General features: G+C 46.5%; 1 protein-coding gene across 1 annotated transcript in view; it reads right to left on the reverse strand.

Annotated features, from left to right (window-relative positions):
- The window catches only part of LOC137431031 (unconventional myosin-X), a 202085-nt gene that overhangs the window by 116869 nt on the left and 67379 nt on the right, over positions 1-17837 (reverse strand). Inside the window, 1 exon segment of the mRNA XM_078781337.1 lies at positions 7750-7851. Coding sequence (XP_078637463.1) covers positions 7750-7851 — 102 coding nt within the window.

Raw genomic sequence — 17837 nt, forward strand, 5'->3', positions numbered from 1 at the left:
GTTGAGCCTTCATGAGCCGAGTCAGCTGTGGTGCTGTTTGAAGTGAGTGAAGGGGTGGAGGGTGGAGCGTGCTCTGGAGATAGACTTGATAAGGCACCATCAGGACTTTGCACAAAGAGACAGGTTTGAAAGTTCAGTCTTCAAGTTGGCACCAGATGTTGTTTTCTGGCTCTCTTGAGAGGGGACACACACTTAATGTGGGCTTTCTGGATTTATCGGAGGTTGCCTTTGGTTGGATTTGCCTTCCAGGAACACAAGGAAAGTTGTTTCAAGGCAACTCCTTCACTGCAGGATTTAGTGTACCAAAGGCAAGAGGGAAGGTATAATAACTGTGTCAACGACATAGTATCGATCTGGGCATAAGAGAAAGTGCAAGATTCTGTGGAATACTTCCCAGGCCGCATTAATATCAGGGTCGGCACAGATCGAAGATCACTCCTGAAGCAAGATGGCAGTTTGCAGTCCCTGGCAGTTAGCTTGAGTGAACTGTGAGATTGGCCAACGCTCAGGTGTCTCTCTGCCAGGAGCCAGAGAGATGTTCACTTATTACAAGCACGTGATCAGTTGAACCAATTGGAGCATATGAAGAACAGGAGACTTTAGCAGGAAAGTTGGTCATCAGCAAGTTCAGAATGGAGAATTTGTCATTGGCGAGGCAGTGTGAATGGAAGATGGAAAGGGGTGGAGCAGGGGGTTAGAGGGGAGGGTGGGGCGAGGGAGATGGGAGGAATGAGGCGAGGGAGAAGATGGGAGGAGTGGAGCGAGGGAGAAGATGGGAGGAGTGGGGTAAGGGAGAAGATGGGAGAAGTGGGGTAAGGGAGAATATGGGAGGGGTGGGGCAAGGGAGATGGGAGGGATGAGGCAAGAGAGAAGATGGGAGGAGTGGGGTGAGGGAGAAGATGGGAGGAGTGGGATGAGGGAGAGGATGGGAGGGGTGGGGCGAGGGAGAAGATGGAAGGGGTGGGGCGAGGGAGAAGATGGGAGGGGTGGAGTGAGGGAGAAGATGGGAGGGATGGGGCGAGGGAGAAGATGGGAGGAGTGGGTGAGGGAGAAGATGGGAGGAGTGGGGTAAGGGAGAAGATGGGAGGAGTGGGGTAAGGGAGAAGATGGGAGGGGTGGGGCAAGGGAGATGGGAGGGATGAGGCAAGAGAGAAGATGGGAGGGATGAGGCAAGAGAGAAGATGGGAGGGGGTGGGGTGAGGGAGAAGATGGGAGGGGTAGGGCGAGGGAGAAGATGGGAGGAGTGGGGCGAGGAAGAGGATGGGATGGGTGGGGCGAGGGAGAAGATGGGAGGGGTGGGGCAAGGGAGATTGGAGGAATGAGGCGAGAGAGAAGATGGGAGGAGTGGGGCGAGGGAGAATATGGGAGGAGTGGGGTAAGGGAGAAGATGGGAGGGATGAGGCAAGAGAGAAGATGGGAGGGGTGGGGTGAGGGAGAAGATGGGAGGGGTAGGGCGAGGGAGAAGATGGGAGGAGTGGGGCGAGGGAGAGGATGGGAGGGTTGGGGCGAGGGAGAAGATGGGAGGGGTGGAGTGAGGGAGAAGATGGGAGGGATGGGGCGAGGGAGAACATGGGAGGCGTGGGCCGAGGGAAAAAATTGGAGGGGTGGGGCAAGGGAGAAGATGGGAGGGTGGGGCAAGGGAGATGATGGGGGGTGGGGGGGGTGAAGGAGATTATGTGGGTGAGGGTACCGATGTGCGGAGTTTAACACCGTAATCCCACACTCATTGTAAAAGAAGCTTGGTTTGAGGACTCCAAGGGCAGCTGGGGTGCTGGGCAGAAAGACAAAGACAAACTTCAAAACTGGGGTGGTGGGCAGGATTATTTGGGGGCACAAAGAAAGACAACACTATGAATGTGATGGTATATGGAGCAAATTTTCTAGCTCTCCAGGAGTTAAACAGAAAAGGAAAGAGAAGGAAGCCGTATCAGAGAAAGACATTTGGGAATGAGAGTGTGGGTAGATCAAACATTATAAAAATTGTCATTTCAACGATTTGTATAGACCGAGAGAAAGGGGAGGAGTTGGAATAAAAGGGGAGATGAATGAGGAATGAAATATTCGGAACTGAATGACTGACGAATGACATCAAAAAGAATGGGATTCATGGATGCCTTTTTATAATTTATATGTGGTTGGTTAGAGAAGCATGAAAGAACGAGTAAAAAACCAATACAGTCAAAGGAAAGGAAAGGAGCAGGCCCATGGTTTGATTGTGCAGTCAGAAGATTACAATAACGAAGCTCACATCTTCTTGAGATAACCCAGAACGTACTGGCAGGAGGGAGAGTCCGAAGTCTCTTCCGAGAGATTTTACGCCACCCACATGGCCATCGGATCAGATAGTTCGTCGGCTTTTTGAACGGAGATCCGTCGTGTGCCAGCTTCGTCTATGAACCGACCTGACCTTTGGTAACCACTTGCAGGTGATCTCAGCTTCCTGGCAATTCAGAAATTTGAATCGTCATAACAAAGAAAAGGCCACTTTGACGGCGACCGTTGCCCGCAAACGCAAAGTGCTTCCAGCTGTTGAGGCCTGAACATTGGCCAGATGGGACAGTGGCAGCAACATGGTGCAGACAGGCGGCTTGGCATCACGAGGGAGACTTCCGTCTTGAGCATCGATTTATCTGGTGAACGTTTGAGACAAATAGGACAAAAATGCACGTGTCCTTCAGGACTCATGCTGTGAAGGTCACAATTATAAACTTGGTTGAGAAAGGCAGAAAACTGGGGGAGGGGGGAGGGGGGGGGGGGAGGAAAAGAAACTAAACAAGAGAAAGTTTAAATGATAAAAGGAAGAAAACAGGAAATTACTGGATAAAGATATGAAGAGGAGGGCAGTGCGAGACCATTGATGAGTAAAAGATGTTGGAGAATTGGGAGTCCCGGGGTATACAGACTCCCCTCTGAACTGTCTATCCAGTGTTCGAATCCCGACCCAACTATAAACGGTCATCCTGGTGTTTTGCAGGCGGTATGATTCATCGACATGCCCTCCCTCGGATGGAATTTAAGCTGGGTGTCTCATCGACTGGTACTGCCTGGTAGACAATGAAGATACCAAGGTGTCCTTTGTGAAGAGTACGTCAGCTATTGCCAGTACCCTGAACAGATAATTTTTTTTTCCCCCAACTAGCCGACCACTGGGAGGGCAAAGACAAACCACCCAATGCAATCTTTGCTGTGTGGCTGCTTTGGCAGCACAAAATATGTGAGTATAACACCAGAAATAAGAGATAAAGGTGAGGGAATCCAGTTAACGGGCAGGTATGTATAGCTAGCATAGGGGTGGCAGGTATCAAAATTCGGTCACTTGCGACCTCCTAAACCACCAAGTGAAAAAAAATATATGACCACTAAATTGGTTTGTGGTTAATATGGTTTTTCTTAAAAAGGTTGTTGATTGCGCCGTGTGGAGGGAAATGGGTGTGCTAAATCACACTTGACAAACCGACAACTGTCATGAGTGGCTCCACCTTCAGCAGGTGAGCTCTTCACACATATGGGAGAATCAATGGCAGACAAAGAGCAGTGTGAGACACGTGGGTCAGAGCCTGCATATCAGACTAGTCAGCGCATCTCAGCATGACAACATATTGGCTCTTGTGCCTGTCATCAATATAACAAAATGTCCCTTACAAAAGGAACTATCTAGGGTTACTCTAGGGCAGGGGCGGGCAACCCCCGGCCCGCGGGCCACATCCGGCCCGCGAAGGCTTAGCGTCCGGCCCGCCACCCTGCTAGGCTTTATTATTGCAATCCGGCCCGCGGACCTCCCAGTAAAACTCATATCATTTGTAAATGTAAGAGTTTATATTTAGCCGGTCTGAATTCAAGAAAGGGACATTTTGTCTTCAGCACCGTCCTCTTCCGGAAGACATGCGCACGGGGAACTGTCTTGCCTAGACACCGCCTGCTTGCTGATAGGCGGTCTTTTCAAATCAGCCGGCATGTGATACGGACGTCCTTCCGATTCAGTCAGCTTGCGACAAACGTTGGTGTCTGGGACAAATAACTTGCAACAAAGAGGTAAGCGACGCAGAGTTCTCTAAACCTATTTCAATTTTCACTTTCTTTCAATTTGCTTTGTTTTGTTTGTTAGAACATGTTATTATCTTTCATTTGCTGCGTTTAAATAATTTTATTCTCCCTTTTAATTTGTAAAAATAAAAATATAACGAACTTTCTATTTGTAAAGAAAAAATATATATAACGAACTTTCTGTTTGTAAAAGAAAAAAGAAATTGACGAACTTTTGTTTAAAAGGAAAACGAAATTGACGAACTTTTGTTTAAAAGGAAAACGAACTCTTTAAAAAAAAAAGTATGCAGACTGATTCATTTCCTGTATTTCAGTTTTACGGTGAAACTGTGTCATATTCAGCGTTGGCCACGTGCGCGCAAAATAAATACATTCATCTGTACAATTCGTCTTCCGAGATTTTTTGTGCCCCAGATTGCTTGCTGTTACATCATTTATTCATTGCTGATATACCTAATTTTCTTCCTTTTCAGCTCATCATGTCTGCGACCCAGCGTGTTAAGAAGAGGAAAGTGGACCTCGAGCGTCGGATCTTCAACCCTGAGTGGGAGAAGTACTTCTTCATCGAGCGCTTTGGACAGGCCCAGTGCCTCATATGCTTGAAGACTTTGGCTGTCCTAAAAGAGTACAACGTGCGCCGCCACTGGGAGACAGAGCACCGCTCGTCAAACTTCGCGTCGGTGTCTGCCACCGAAAGGAAGGACGCCATGGTTAGACTATCAGGCAACTTGGAGAAACAAACTTCACTCTTCCGCAAGCAGAATACTGAGGCCGAAAAGGTGACGCGCGCCAGTTATGAAGTCTCCCGCATCCTTGCTCGCCGAATGAAGCCATTCGCGGATGGGGACTTCATCAAGGAATGCCTCCTCGCTGTAGTGGACTCCGTCTGTCCAGAGCAGCGTTCCGCCTTTGAGAACGTGAGCCTTTCGTCCCGCACCGTTCGTCGCCGCATCGAGGATATGTCGGAAAACGTGCACGACTCACTCAAAACACGCAGCTCAAATTTCGTCGCCTTTTCCCTCACTCTGGATGAGAGCACCGACACAAAGGACACGGCCCAGCTGTCCGTTTTCATCCGTGGCGTCACCGCTGACTTTCAAGTGTGTGAGGAATTCCTCCAGCTTGTCCCGCTGCGCGACACCACCACTGGGAAAGACATCTGCGACGCCGTGCTTCTGTGTGTTGATCAGCACTCCCTGGACCTCTCCCGTCTTGTGTGTGTGACGACCGACGGTGCCCCGGTGATGGTTGGTGAGAAGAAGGGCGCCGCTTCGCTGCTAGTGCGTCACTGTGCAGCCGCCGGATACACTCAGCCCATTAACAAGATGCACTGCATCATCCACCAAGAGTCCCTGTGCGCTAAGTCTGCCAACCTCGTTGGTGTCATGTCTGTCGTGGTGAAGGTCGTCAACTCCATCCTCTCCCGCAGCCTTAACCATCGTCAGTTCCAGGCACTGATGGACGAGGTGAACGTGCACTACAACGACCTGCTCTACTTCTGTGAGGTACGCTGGCTGAGTCGTGGGGCCATGCTGTCTCGGGTGTGCGACCTACAGCAGGAGATTGCCACCTTTCTACGTCAGAAGAACCTTCCCCACGCTGATCAATTCTCTGATCCGCGGTGGCTAGCTCGCCTGGCCCTGCTCACGGACATCACGGCGCACCTGAACACCCTCAACATAAAGCTGCAAGGCAAAGACATTCTCGTGACAGACATGTACGCGCACATCACTGCCTTCGAGGTTAAACTGCGCTTGTGGGAGGCTCAATTGGCTTCTGGTCAGTTTGTGCATTTTCCTCGCCTTGCTGCATGTGCCCCTGACGATGTGGACCTGGGCACTTGCGTTAGTGTCGTCAACTCTCTACGTGAGGAATTTGCTTCCCGTTTTGCAGGAGTCAGGGTGCTGGCTGCGGACTTCAAGCTTTTCACTGCTCCCTTTGACTTCCCCGTGGAAGACGCCCCTGCCTCCTTACAGATGGAGTTGGTGGAGCTGCAGTGCAACGATGAAATGAAGGCGAAGTTCCGCACCTCTTCTCCATTGTCCTTCTTCCGCGACACCGTTCTCCCTTCTAACAATTTTCAAAAATACATTGCCCATGTCCAACGCATTGTGGCCATGTTCGGCAGCACCTACTGCTGTGAACAGCTCTTCTCGAAAATGAAGTACACGAAGTCTCACCTTCGCTCCCAACTCTCGGACCGCCACCTCAATGACATTCTTCTGTTGTCTACCTCAACCATCGAGCCAGACATGGAAATACTTCTTCATGGCAAACAGCACCAGCAGTCTCATTGATTTGTAGAGTGTTCAATGCAATTTTTGTACAATCTATTCATGTAAACAAAATATAGTAATTCTGAGATTTCGTTTTTCACTCCGGCCCGCGATCTCCTTCCAAAAGTCTCATCTGGCCCTCACTCTGAAAAGGTTGCCCGCCCCTGCTCTAGGGCATCGGTCTTCACGATTACGACTAGTTGTCCATTCTATATCTGCAATTAAAATTCAGGCCTAGCTTACTAAAATACCTCTACAAACATTTTTGTCCCCCACCCTCCGCCAAGGTCGGAGATAGGGACAGTAAAATGAGCTCGGACGGAACGACCGATCATCTGTCCATGTGCTTTTGTGTACTTGATATTTCAAAAACTGTTGAACATTTAGCTCTCATTCCGCGCAAAAGGCAGGGGACCTACAGTACCTGCTCCTTGTTATTTTTTATGACATAGCCCATAGGGCAAAGCCGCCTAGAACAGTGTTTGTCCGTCTGTATGTATGTATGTATGTATGTATGTATGTATGTCCCCTCAAATGTACACCAGTCAGAGCTGAGGATCTGGTCACATGACAGGGTGATGTGATTACGTCTGATGTCATTACGGCGGTGCTGCGGCTGACTCTCCACGAACCGCGATTTTGATTTATGTGCCGAACATATCGTCGAACCTGTCATATATCACAATCGCCATGCTCTACCTTCACGTTTTTCATTCAGTGTGAAACAAACAACCCGATTGTTAAAATGACCATCAAATATCGAAAGCATCGGCGTTACGTCTCTTCCAACAAAACGGTACGTACCCAACCCTTGTGGGGTATAATCTAGATTACAATAGATCTTCCCTCAGTTCTGTAAGTAAAACTTACCTCACGGATGTCTAGATTCCTCCAAATTTCTTTGTTTAATGTTATAAACAGCATTAGTGACTGTTTAAAAAGCTAATCATATGTGTTTGTGGTTTATAATATTCAGGGGCGATCCAGGGGGGGGTGCAGGGGGTGTGCACCCTCCCCCCCCCTTTGATCCAGGATGAGGGTGCAGGCGGTGCGAATCTGCTGAACTGTTGGACCAGGGAAGAACACAAGGAACTGCAGAAACTCCTAAGAACGCACAAAATGCCGTTTCTGACGATCAATTTTTTTAAATTTCCTGAGGGAGGACCCCCAGACTCCCCCTTTTTCAACCCCCCCCCCCCCCCTGCCCCCAGCGCTATCGTTTCATGCACCCCCCATCTTGAAATTCCTGGATCCACCCCTGATATTTTACAAGCCCGGCGGACGCTGCTATTAGACTTTCGGTCTTGTTTCTTTCAAATCTTCGGTTTCAAATCCTTGCACCTTCTTTCAAATCACAAATATCACTTGTACCGTTTACACCAAAGGAGTGTGCTTCCAATTGGAATGAATCAAATAATGCAACGCTCACCTGTCCATAGTCGCAGGTGAGGACGAGGGCGCATCCCTCGCCGAGGGTCACGGTGCATGGCAGCAGCAAACCCGTGTTGTCTTTTAGCCAAACGCGGTCTCCCTGCGATACAAAGCCACAACTACATCAGTCAACCTGCTCACACATCCTGAAGACAGTTGAAACCTTGCGTACTCCTGACACCGTGCTCTTAAGAAGATGCAGCAGGTAAGTTTAAGGTGCAATTGAAACGTTGGCGACTCGAGATATCGGATATTTCCATCCACAGAGGCACAGTTCACCTTCTGTCGACATCATCTATATTATAATAGCCGTAGATGATTCTGTCTGTCTGTCTGTCTGTCTATCTGTTGGGTGTCTGTCCGGGGTGTGGCTTACTCGGTTTGCAGAGTAGCTCCACCCATAGCTCCACCCATTCTGGGAGTGGCTTCATATAATTATAAACAAATATCCACCATTTTATTAACTCGCATAGCTTTGAGGCCTGTTTTGTAGGCCCGTGGTGTCTTGCTCTCTCTCCCAGTTTTATTTCAAATCAAATTCGATATATCATTTTATTTTTCACAGTCGCTAACATAGTTTTAGACTCGGTTGAAAAAAAACGGGAAGAAAATCCAATGAAAGTTGCCCTTTATAGAACGAAATGAATTCTCAAACGCCTGTAACTTCAAGGCCATTGAGTCTCTCTCACGCCTTTATCTCCAATCTAACTCACCATATGATTTCATTTTTATCGATGGTTTTAGACTCGGTGTCAGCAATAATTGAGAACATTCCACACACGCGGGAAAATGCAGAGATATATTTTTTTAAATCGCGTCATGGTGTATCATACACCGCCCAACATGACACCGACGGCAACGTGTCGATATATATTAAAAATTCTCTTTTGCTTTTCCGTTAAGATATATTACTTTTTCGTTTGATGACAGTCGTCACAAAAACGTCAACAATGATGCCGACATATATTTCTTCGTTTTTATTTCATTCAACATTATTAGCCGGAAGTAAAATATGTTTCAGGAAATTACCGAGAGATATTTCTTCGTTTTTTTTATTAGTTATGTGCGCATACACTTTAAATAGGTTTATTTGAAATCTTTAATTTTCCACAATATAATTTACTTGCCATTTATCATTTGATGATTACGAGACACTTCCTCTTGAGGATCGTGACAATTCATGCGCTGCGTGGAAACTTCTATTTCCAAAATGAATGAGACGATCGATGAAGAACGCAGACTTGAACAGGATGTAGCAAGAAAACGAATGAGACGGGCGAACGAGTCCATCGACGAACGTCAATGCAAACTTGCGGGGTCACCCGTGGGAATCCCACGGGCATGGATGTGTGTGACATTTCGACATATTGAGTTTACAAAATGGTTACTGGCAAGTCATCAGCCCCAGAAATGGTGTAATGAACACAATTTATTTACGCGCAAGCACGAAAGCAAGACGGGCCGATTTCCGATTCCAACGGGCCGACGGGCGAGACGGGCCGACGGGCGAGACGGGCCGATGGGCGAGACGGGCGAGACGGGCGAGACGGGCGAGACGGGCCGATTTGGAGCAAGAAAAAGAACGAGACGGGAGAAAAACGAGAGAAACGAGATGGGGAAAGCCGATTGGAGAGGCGAGTGAGGATCGATTGGAGAGGCGAGTGAGGAGCGATTGGAGAGGCGAGTCAGGAGCGATTGGAGAGGCGAGTGAGGAGCGATTGGAGAGGCGAGTGAGGAGCGATTGGAGAGGCGAGTGAGGAGCGATTGGAGAGGCGAGTGAGGAGCGATTGGAGAGGAGAGTGAGGGATTGGAGAGGAGAGGAGTGTGAGGGATTGGAGAGGAGAGGAGTGTGAGGGATTGGAGAGGTGAGGGATTGGAGAGGAGAGGAATGTGAGGGATTGGAGAGGAGAGGAGTGCTAGGTGGAGAGAGGGGAGTGTCAGGTGGAGAGAGGAGAGTGTCAGGTGGAGAGAGGAGAGTGTCAGGTGGAGAGGAGTGAGGGGTCACATATTATGTGAAATAAATAAATTGTGTTCATTACACCATTTCTGGATCTGATGACTTGCCAGTAACCATTTTGTAAAAATGAATGTGCAGCATCTAACTCAATATGTCGAAATGTCACACACGTCCATGCCCGTGGGATTCCCACAGGTGACCCCACTATATTTCTTCGTTTTTATTTCATTCAACATTATTATCCGGAAGTAAAGGTTCACGTGTTCATTTCACGTGTGCAAAAACAAACTCCATTTCACGTGTGCATGGACATGAAACACAGACGGGAAATTGCTTAGAGACATTTCGTTCGAAGCAATTATACACAGCCCAAATAAAATATTTCACCGATACACCGAGCGAATTTCAGCGAATTTCAGCGAGTTTCACTGAGTTTCAGGAAATTACCCAGAGATATTTCTTCGTTTTTATTTCATTAGTTACTAGCAGAAGTACTCAGCGTTGCCGGGCGGGGGAGGGGGGAAGGGCACATACACTTTAAACATGTATATACATGTGGGATGTGGGATATATACATGTGGGACGTGTGTGTGTGTGTGTGTGTGTGTGTGCGTGCTCGTGCATATGTGTGTGTGTGTGTGTGTGTATGTGTGTGTGTGTGTGTGCATATGTATGTGTGTGTGTGTGTGTACATGTGTGTATGTGTATATATATATATATGTGTGTGTATATGTGTGTATGTGCATATGTGTATGTGTGTGCATGTGTGTCGGTGTACATGTGTGTGTACACGTGTGCATGTGTGTGTATATATGTGTGTATGTGTATATATGTGTATGTCTGTATGTGTATATATATGTGTGTGCATGTGTGTGGGTGTACATGTGTGTGTACGTGTGTGTGTGTGTGTGTGTGTGTGTGTGTATGTATGTATATGTGTGTATGTGTATGCATGTGTGTGTGTGTGTGTGTCTGTGTGTGTATGTGTATATGTGTATGTGTCTGTGTGTGTATATGTGTATGTGTGTGCATGTGTGTGTATACATATGTGTATGTGTATATGTGTGTATGTGTATATGCATGTGTCGGTGTACATGTGTGTGTACGTGTGCGTGCATGTGTGTGTGTGTGTGTGTGTGTGTGTGTGTGTGTATGTGTGTTTGCGTATATATGTGTGTGTGTATGTGTATATGTGTGTATATGTGTATGTGTGTCGGTGTACGTGTGTGTGTGTGTGTGTGTGTGTGTGTGTGTGTGTGTGTGTGTGTGTGTGTGTGTGTGTGTGTGTGTGTGTGTGTGTGTGAATGAGAGAGACCGAATTGTGAGATACAGAAATGAAAAAACGAGGTGTGTGTGTGTGTGTGTGTGTGTGTGTGTGTGTGTGTGTGTGTGTGTGTGTGTGTGTGTGTGTGTGTGTGTGTGTGTGTGTTATTGTGAAACTGCATGTGTAGGTGCAGCATCTAACTCAATATGTCGAAATGTCACACACGTCCATGCCCGTGGGATTCCCACGGGTGACCCCACTAGTAAATATATATTTTAATGAATACCAGTTTATTGATTTTTGTAAGTAATCTGACAGTAAAGGAATGACTATTGAGACATTGAAGAACCACTTGAAGAAGAAAGGAAGATCCTTTTACATTTTAGGCCTCTCAAAGTTTCACAAAGTCTTTCCCACATCCCATTCCCTCTTTTCTTACTCCGTCTCACCATTTTTTTTTGATGTTTATTGTTTTACATAATTTTGCAATTCACCGTTACCATTTGTGGACAACAAGAGTTTTGAAGGCCAACTACGAGCCTGACACTCTCTTTCGCTTTCATGTCGATTTCTGTTTGCTTGGTAGTCTCAAATTATTCGTCCACGAGCTCTGCCGGTAACGTCACAAGCGAAGTAAAGTGGAAGATGGCCATGTATGTGAGGCCTACATTCTGCGGTTAAGTAAATAGTTTATGGTGAACGGACTGGCCTACTCAGTACTCAGCCTCCAATGTTATAACCACAAAGCCGCATGGACGTCACGTCGGCACTCAGAAACTACGACCATTGGCATATCCAAAAGGAGGATTTATGGGTTCATCTCCGCCGGTACGTGTTAGCGATATCCATGGAGAAAGATGGAAAAGGAATCCCTTGGCATGTAGGGATATAACCAAAAAAACATGATTCGTTTTGGTTTCAACCCACAATGCACGAAGTTTTGCTACCGATGATCATATGCAACCTGACGCCGCGTACCTAAATTCAGCCTTGATGGATGAACTATGATGCAATCCGAGTCGTGAAGGAGAGCATTCATCAAATTCATCGAATAGGGCCCAATGCTAATGTATGTAGGACTTGGACGTTTTTCTTCCTGAAATGTAATCCAAAATGCATCGTCAGGCTTGGAGTGAAAGGACAGTTGCTCAAGGCAGCACAAGGGTCTCAATGATGCACTCCATGTTTGAAGTGATGCGCAAGAGCCGCCGAGGTCTTGCGAACGTGCACTACGGCCAAGTAGGACATCAAGACCCCAGAAAACTTTAGAGGGTGGAATAGTTCTGCTACAACTGATTTGTGATACCCTTCCTCACACTCTGCCTGGGATAATCTCTCATCGGCATCCCGAGCCTGAATCCGAGGAGAGCTCATGAAACCCAAGCCTCTGGTCCCATACGGTGGCCCCCTCTCACTAAGCAAACACGAGCAGAAGGTGTGTATTTGCCTCTGCCAGACGGCCAAAGAGCTTCTTAGATAAACCCAACGTCCAACCACTTTCAGGCACATTCAGGTGCAAACGTGCATTCAACGGATGTCGTCTCTCCAGTGCAAACACAAACTCCTGCCGATGGTAAGAATATTGTCAGTGCATCCAGATCCCTGGTGATCCCTGGTGTTGGGCAAGCGGCTAGGGTGAGGGCTTAGGATCCTAGGATCCTGGGTTCGAATCCCAGTCGATCGCTGAATTAACGCCAGGGGGTTGACTCAGCCTGTCATCCTTCCGAGGTCGGAAAATTGAGTACCAGTTCACTGGTAATTCCCTGTTTGTCGTAAAAAGGGGACAAAAAGGGTTGGCGTCAGGAAGGGCATCCGGCCGTAAAACATTGCTTCAAAAAGGGGACCAAAAAACAACAACAACCACGGTCCCCGAAAAAGGCCAACCCCCGCTTTGCGGGGGAAAATGTCCTCTAAAGGTGGTTTTATATATCCAGAACAAACTGTTCCACTCTTGAGATGAACACATTTTTGAGTGGAGTAACAGGGAGAGATTTATCCCAAATAAAAAAATGCGAGGCCAAGCTAAGGATTGCCTCTGCATTACGGTTGTTCCCACGACTCATGTCACGGCCTCAATTCAGGAAGATAAAAAGTTAGAGCAAAACTATAACACCAGATTCTTTTTGATCCATGCTAAGAATGTGTAAGAATATATTTTCGGGAAGGACAGAGAAACGTCATCACATCACTCACTGGGTGCGGGCGACAAATATCGGATTACAACCCGCGGAAAGCTTGTTTATGTGAATATGAAATGCCCCATGGTTTGTTAAAAAACTTGCTTTGGAAGCATAGTATAACTGTAGTGAACGAAGGTAACACTGTGCTTGCACTGTAGCGGAAGTAGAGTACATTGTAGTGTGTTCTCATTTAACATACGGTAAACTGAGGTAGACAAATACAACTGTCGATTGTTCCCTTTCGACGTAAAGAAGACCACCGTACAGCTGTAGTGTATGTACAGCAGTCACACTAGAATACTGGATGGTATTTTCAGTGCAATACCTAATAGTTACTTTAATACCACAATGTTCAGGACTTGCACTGACTGTTCCTCCACGGTGGGTGGAGAACACGCGGTACTTCGTTTGTACCCATGGTGGACGTCTCATAACACGCAATTTTCATGCGTTTCTCATACTTTGCTTATCGTCGTGTTACTGTCGTTATTTACTGTACTTTTCTGACACATGGTCACAGAAACCCGGGCCTTGACTACTATTAGAGACAGAGCATGTGCCAGCACCCAGGGAGCATCTTACGATAATTCACCAAATGTCCATCTGTCCGTTCCCAGGTACCGCAAAAAACGGCTGAACCGATCGCAACGAAATTTTGGGTGGGTAATCCTGGGACCCCCTGGAGTAAAATAGGCTATATTGTTTTCCCAATTTCGGCTTTGGTCTGCAGCATTTTTAGGTTTGGACTCCCGCCTAACGTTATTTTCCCGCCTACCGCAAAAACGGCTGCACCGATCGCAACAATACATCTCCATGCCCGTGGGATTCCCACGGGTGACCCCACTAGTTTTAATAATAGGTAGTTGTACAAGCTTCAAGTTTGACCTTTTTGGGTTATTTCCTTAATTCAGAGACATTGTTGATCTCGATAACACACAATTGGGAAAATTTGCATAACAAGTGCAGCGTTGTTGCTATATGACTATTTGCATCATTGCTATATGACCAATACCTGTTGTGGACTACCAGTCCAGTCAAAAGTTTCAACTCTACTAAGGAAATGCAGTTTCTTTGCCAATCCTGAAATCTTCATCCCAGGATCATTTGATTCCCTCGGATATTTATTTGGCAAAATGTAAGCAGGAAGTGGTGCACCTACAACAGTCACATTTTATTTTTAAGTTTGGTTAGGATTTTGACCAGTGTTACCTTTTCCGAGGTAGCAACTTAGCGCCCCCCCCCCCAAATTATCCGTGAGGTGTATGGTGAGTATGATGTGGATTGCCACCACGTATAAACCAGACCAGGTAGATTATGCCCTCTCTGAAGGTCAGTAATGAAGTATATAGGATTTTAACCCATAATCTGACAACAACATGGTAACTGAGTTTTAAAAAGCTTCGAGAGCTTGACAATCACCCAGATGAACATTGCACGACGACATCAGCTTTCTAACCTGAACCCTAACAAACTCCCTCACTCTCTTCAATCCAACTCCTTTCTCCAGGTCTTTAAAACAGCTGTTCACCACAATCTCTTATCTTCCCCATCCAAAACCTTGATCTTTTCGACCCCCGTTAATTCCCCCCAGATACACTTTTTTTTAAATTCCGACTTCTTTCCTGGAAGTCCGAGCAGTGTCATGTGTTTTATACCTCTCCCCTACCCCCCCCCACCCCCCACCAACCCCCCCGCTTTCCCATGCCTCCTCCCCCCAAGCCCTCTCCCTCCCACAGATCTCCCGATGTCCCTGTTCTCTGTTGTTGTACTTGTGTGCTGCCCTCTCTCTCCCCATCTTGTCTTCCGCTCCCTTTATTGTATGTTTTGTGAGTCAGTTTTTTTTTTGTGATGATGTTAGCTCTTACATGAGCCTCGATCTTGTATACAAAAAAAAAAACAAACAAAAAAACACGAACCACCTCTATCTACCCAACACTAACCTGCATCTATCCAAACTCTAGCTCTAACACAAAAATTACATGCCGTACCTAAACATACATAATCGACAAGAATTGCAATATTATCACCTTCAAAGGTGAAGTAGCATGCTGTACTTGGATGACGTCCAGAGAAAAACAAGAGAGAAGTGGAAATATTCTTGATATGTTCCTACAAGCCTAGTCAAGAGCTTTAAGGCCCATGCCAGGTTGCACTGAGGGTATTAAAATCAACCAATCATCACCCGGGTGACGGAAAGACCAGCCAATTGTTGCTCGGGTGACGTTCGGGCACTAATTGCTTAATAGTTTGCAGAAGCTTAAAATATAAATACTTAACACAGCTGCCTTCCGCCAGATTTGAAGCCACAACTTCGAGAATGTTAGTCCAGCATCTTCACCACAAAGCCACCACTGCACCTCATGGGCACAGCAAGACGTACGACGAATGAAACGCAGGTCTGACAGAATTAACGTGGAAAGAAGCATATTGTTTGTCATGTTGGCGTAATAACCAAGCTGAGCCGTTTCGTTAACGCCATGAAACGTATGGCTTACTCAGCTAATAACACTACTTACACCCATCGACTTCTGCATTTCCAAACCGACACAATCGCATCAAGATCCATGTACTGCTTCGTCCCAACTACAAACAGCACTTATTCACCCGTATATCTTTTCCATGCCCCCACAATGACCCCCAATCCCTTCCAGGTACCCCTCACACAGCCGTTGTTTCCTGCCCTGTGACCCTGCTCTCATCCCCTGTGGGGTGCAGAGAGCCAAGGCCTCGTGTTGGCGAGTGCCCTGGGCTCTATTCATGTATGCCCCGTCACGCTCAATTCATCCCTTTCTCGGAGGACGCACCGCCAGCTGGCACTCACTTTGACCAGAACTTTGTTCCTGACATGGACCGTCTTCCCCCGTTCATATTCCAGTCGTAACACTCCTGTTGCAACCATTACTGGACTAAATTGTCACTACCTGTAGTCAAGAAGTCACTTCAAATTTCATTCCCTTCGTTGCTTCGTATTATATAAGAAATAGTTGAGTTGTGTGCAGGCCGATGAACGGATTATCGTGCCATCCTGCTTCTTTGATTGGTGTGGCGAGTCACATGGTTCTTTGCCACGTAAATGTCACAACATGGTCGCATCTCTACCACGGGCATGACAACCCAATCGCGCAACTTTGAAAAGGCCAAAATGGTGAGCCTGCGTGAATTAAATACCAAAAAAAGAAACATCTTCATCGGTCATCGGGTTTGAACATTATCCAGAAATTCCTAGAGAAAGAATAACTTTAAAAAGGAGGAGGGATAAAAAAAACTTTAAAAAAAAAAAAAAACACATTTATGAAGTTATTTCTCAAAGCATATGGAAGTTGCCATCACACCTCTATGTATGTAAACACAGGACAATAAAGGACAAAATGAAAGGCAGAGAAAGTCTCAATAAAACCTCAACACAAGGTACACCTTCTCGCTAAAAGCGAACCTACACGGCCATCCATCTTTATTGCCCAAACACAAAGCACACAAAAACCCCATAAAAGACAAACGCATTTCCAGATGTTTCACGATTTTGCTTTCTTTGATGAAGGATCAAGTGCTCTGCCCGAAGGCAGGTTCGGAACTACCAAGGCAGTCTCATGGCTAGGATTACACTCGCTGGTTTGCCTTTGCTTTTCCAGCAGTGGTTAGGATTTCACAATTTGTTGAGGTGCTCGAGAACTTTCCTCTGCGGACGGGAAGTTTAACGTCCATCCGAAGGACGGCACATTGATGCATTGTCATGGCTACGAAACACCTGGTAGAGAGGTTGCAGTGGGGTTGGGAGTCAAAACCAGACTAAACAGCTCAAAGGTAAGTGCGCTACCTCTTCACCTTCAACCTGTCAGGCCATAATACCCACCAACATGTAAAGTTTTCAGACGAGGAGGGGGGGGGGGGGGGAAGGGGATAGTGAAAGGACATATCCTACTCTAGATGATGAAATAATCACACAAAAACAATAAAAATCCATTTTCACGCGTGAAAAAGCTTGCTTTTGAGACACTCCAGATCGACATCATAAATCATTGTCACTGCTCATCACAAGACCGGTGGCTTTTAACCGAGCGGCTCTGAATGCCTTTCCAGACACGCCACACATGCGGACCGGTCAGAAAGGACCAATCTCAATAATTCATGGTGGTGGCTTTCCAAACAACGCATTGAGTGGTGCATAAATTAATAGCAAAATGCCATGTGGGATCAAACACAAAGAGGCCGAGACACGACGTACATTCTGCTCAGAAATACTTATTTGTTCCATTCAAAGGTTGCGGAGAATGCAAAATGTAAAAAAAAAAACACAGGAAGAACAAAATCGAGTTTATCTCCCCCTACCCCAGAAAGATAAAGAATCAGGTGTATTGCTTGGGAGACTAGACGGATTTATGAAAAAAGGCCATGTATAAGCTTCGAGGTGCATTTTTGGGTAAAAGTTGGGAACCTCACTTTTTAACATAATTAGGATATGCTGAATTTGATTACCCCGGTTCCCAAGCCGAATTTTGAGGTTTTGTTTTTGAGTTTTGAATAAACTGCTGAAGAACTTGGGCATTGGTGAACTCACAGAGGAGACAATCAAATCTGCAGAAGCGTTCGTCTGCAGAATGTATATTGTGCACAGCACAACCTCTGTAGATTCAGCACGACATATGTTGTGCTCCAAGACTGGTAAACTAGAAGCAATGTCACCGACA

This window comes from Myxine glutinosa, chromosome 7, assembly GCF_964187855.1.
Source record: "Myxine glutinosa chromosome 7, kmMyxGlut1.1, whole genome shotgun sequence".
Lineage (NCBI taxonomy): Eukaryota > Metazoa > Chordata > Myxini > Myxiniformes > Myxinidae > Myxine > Myxine glutinosa.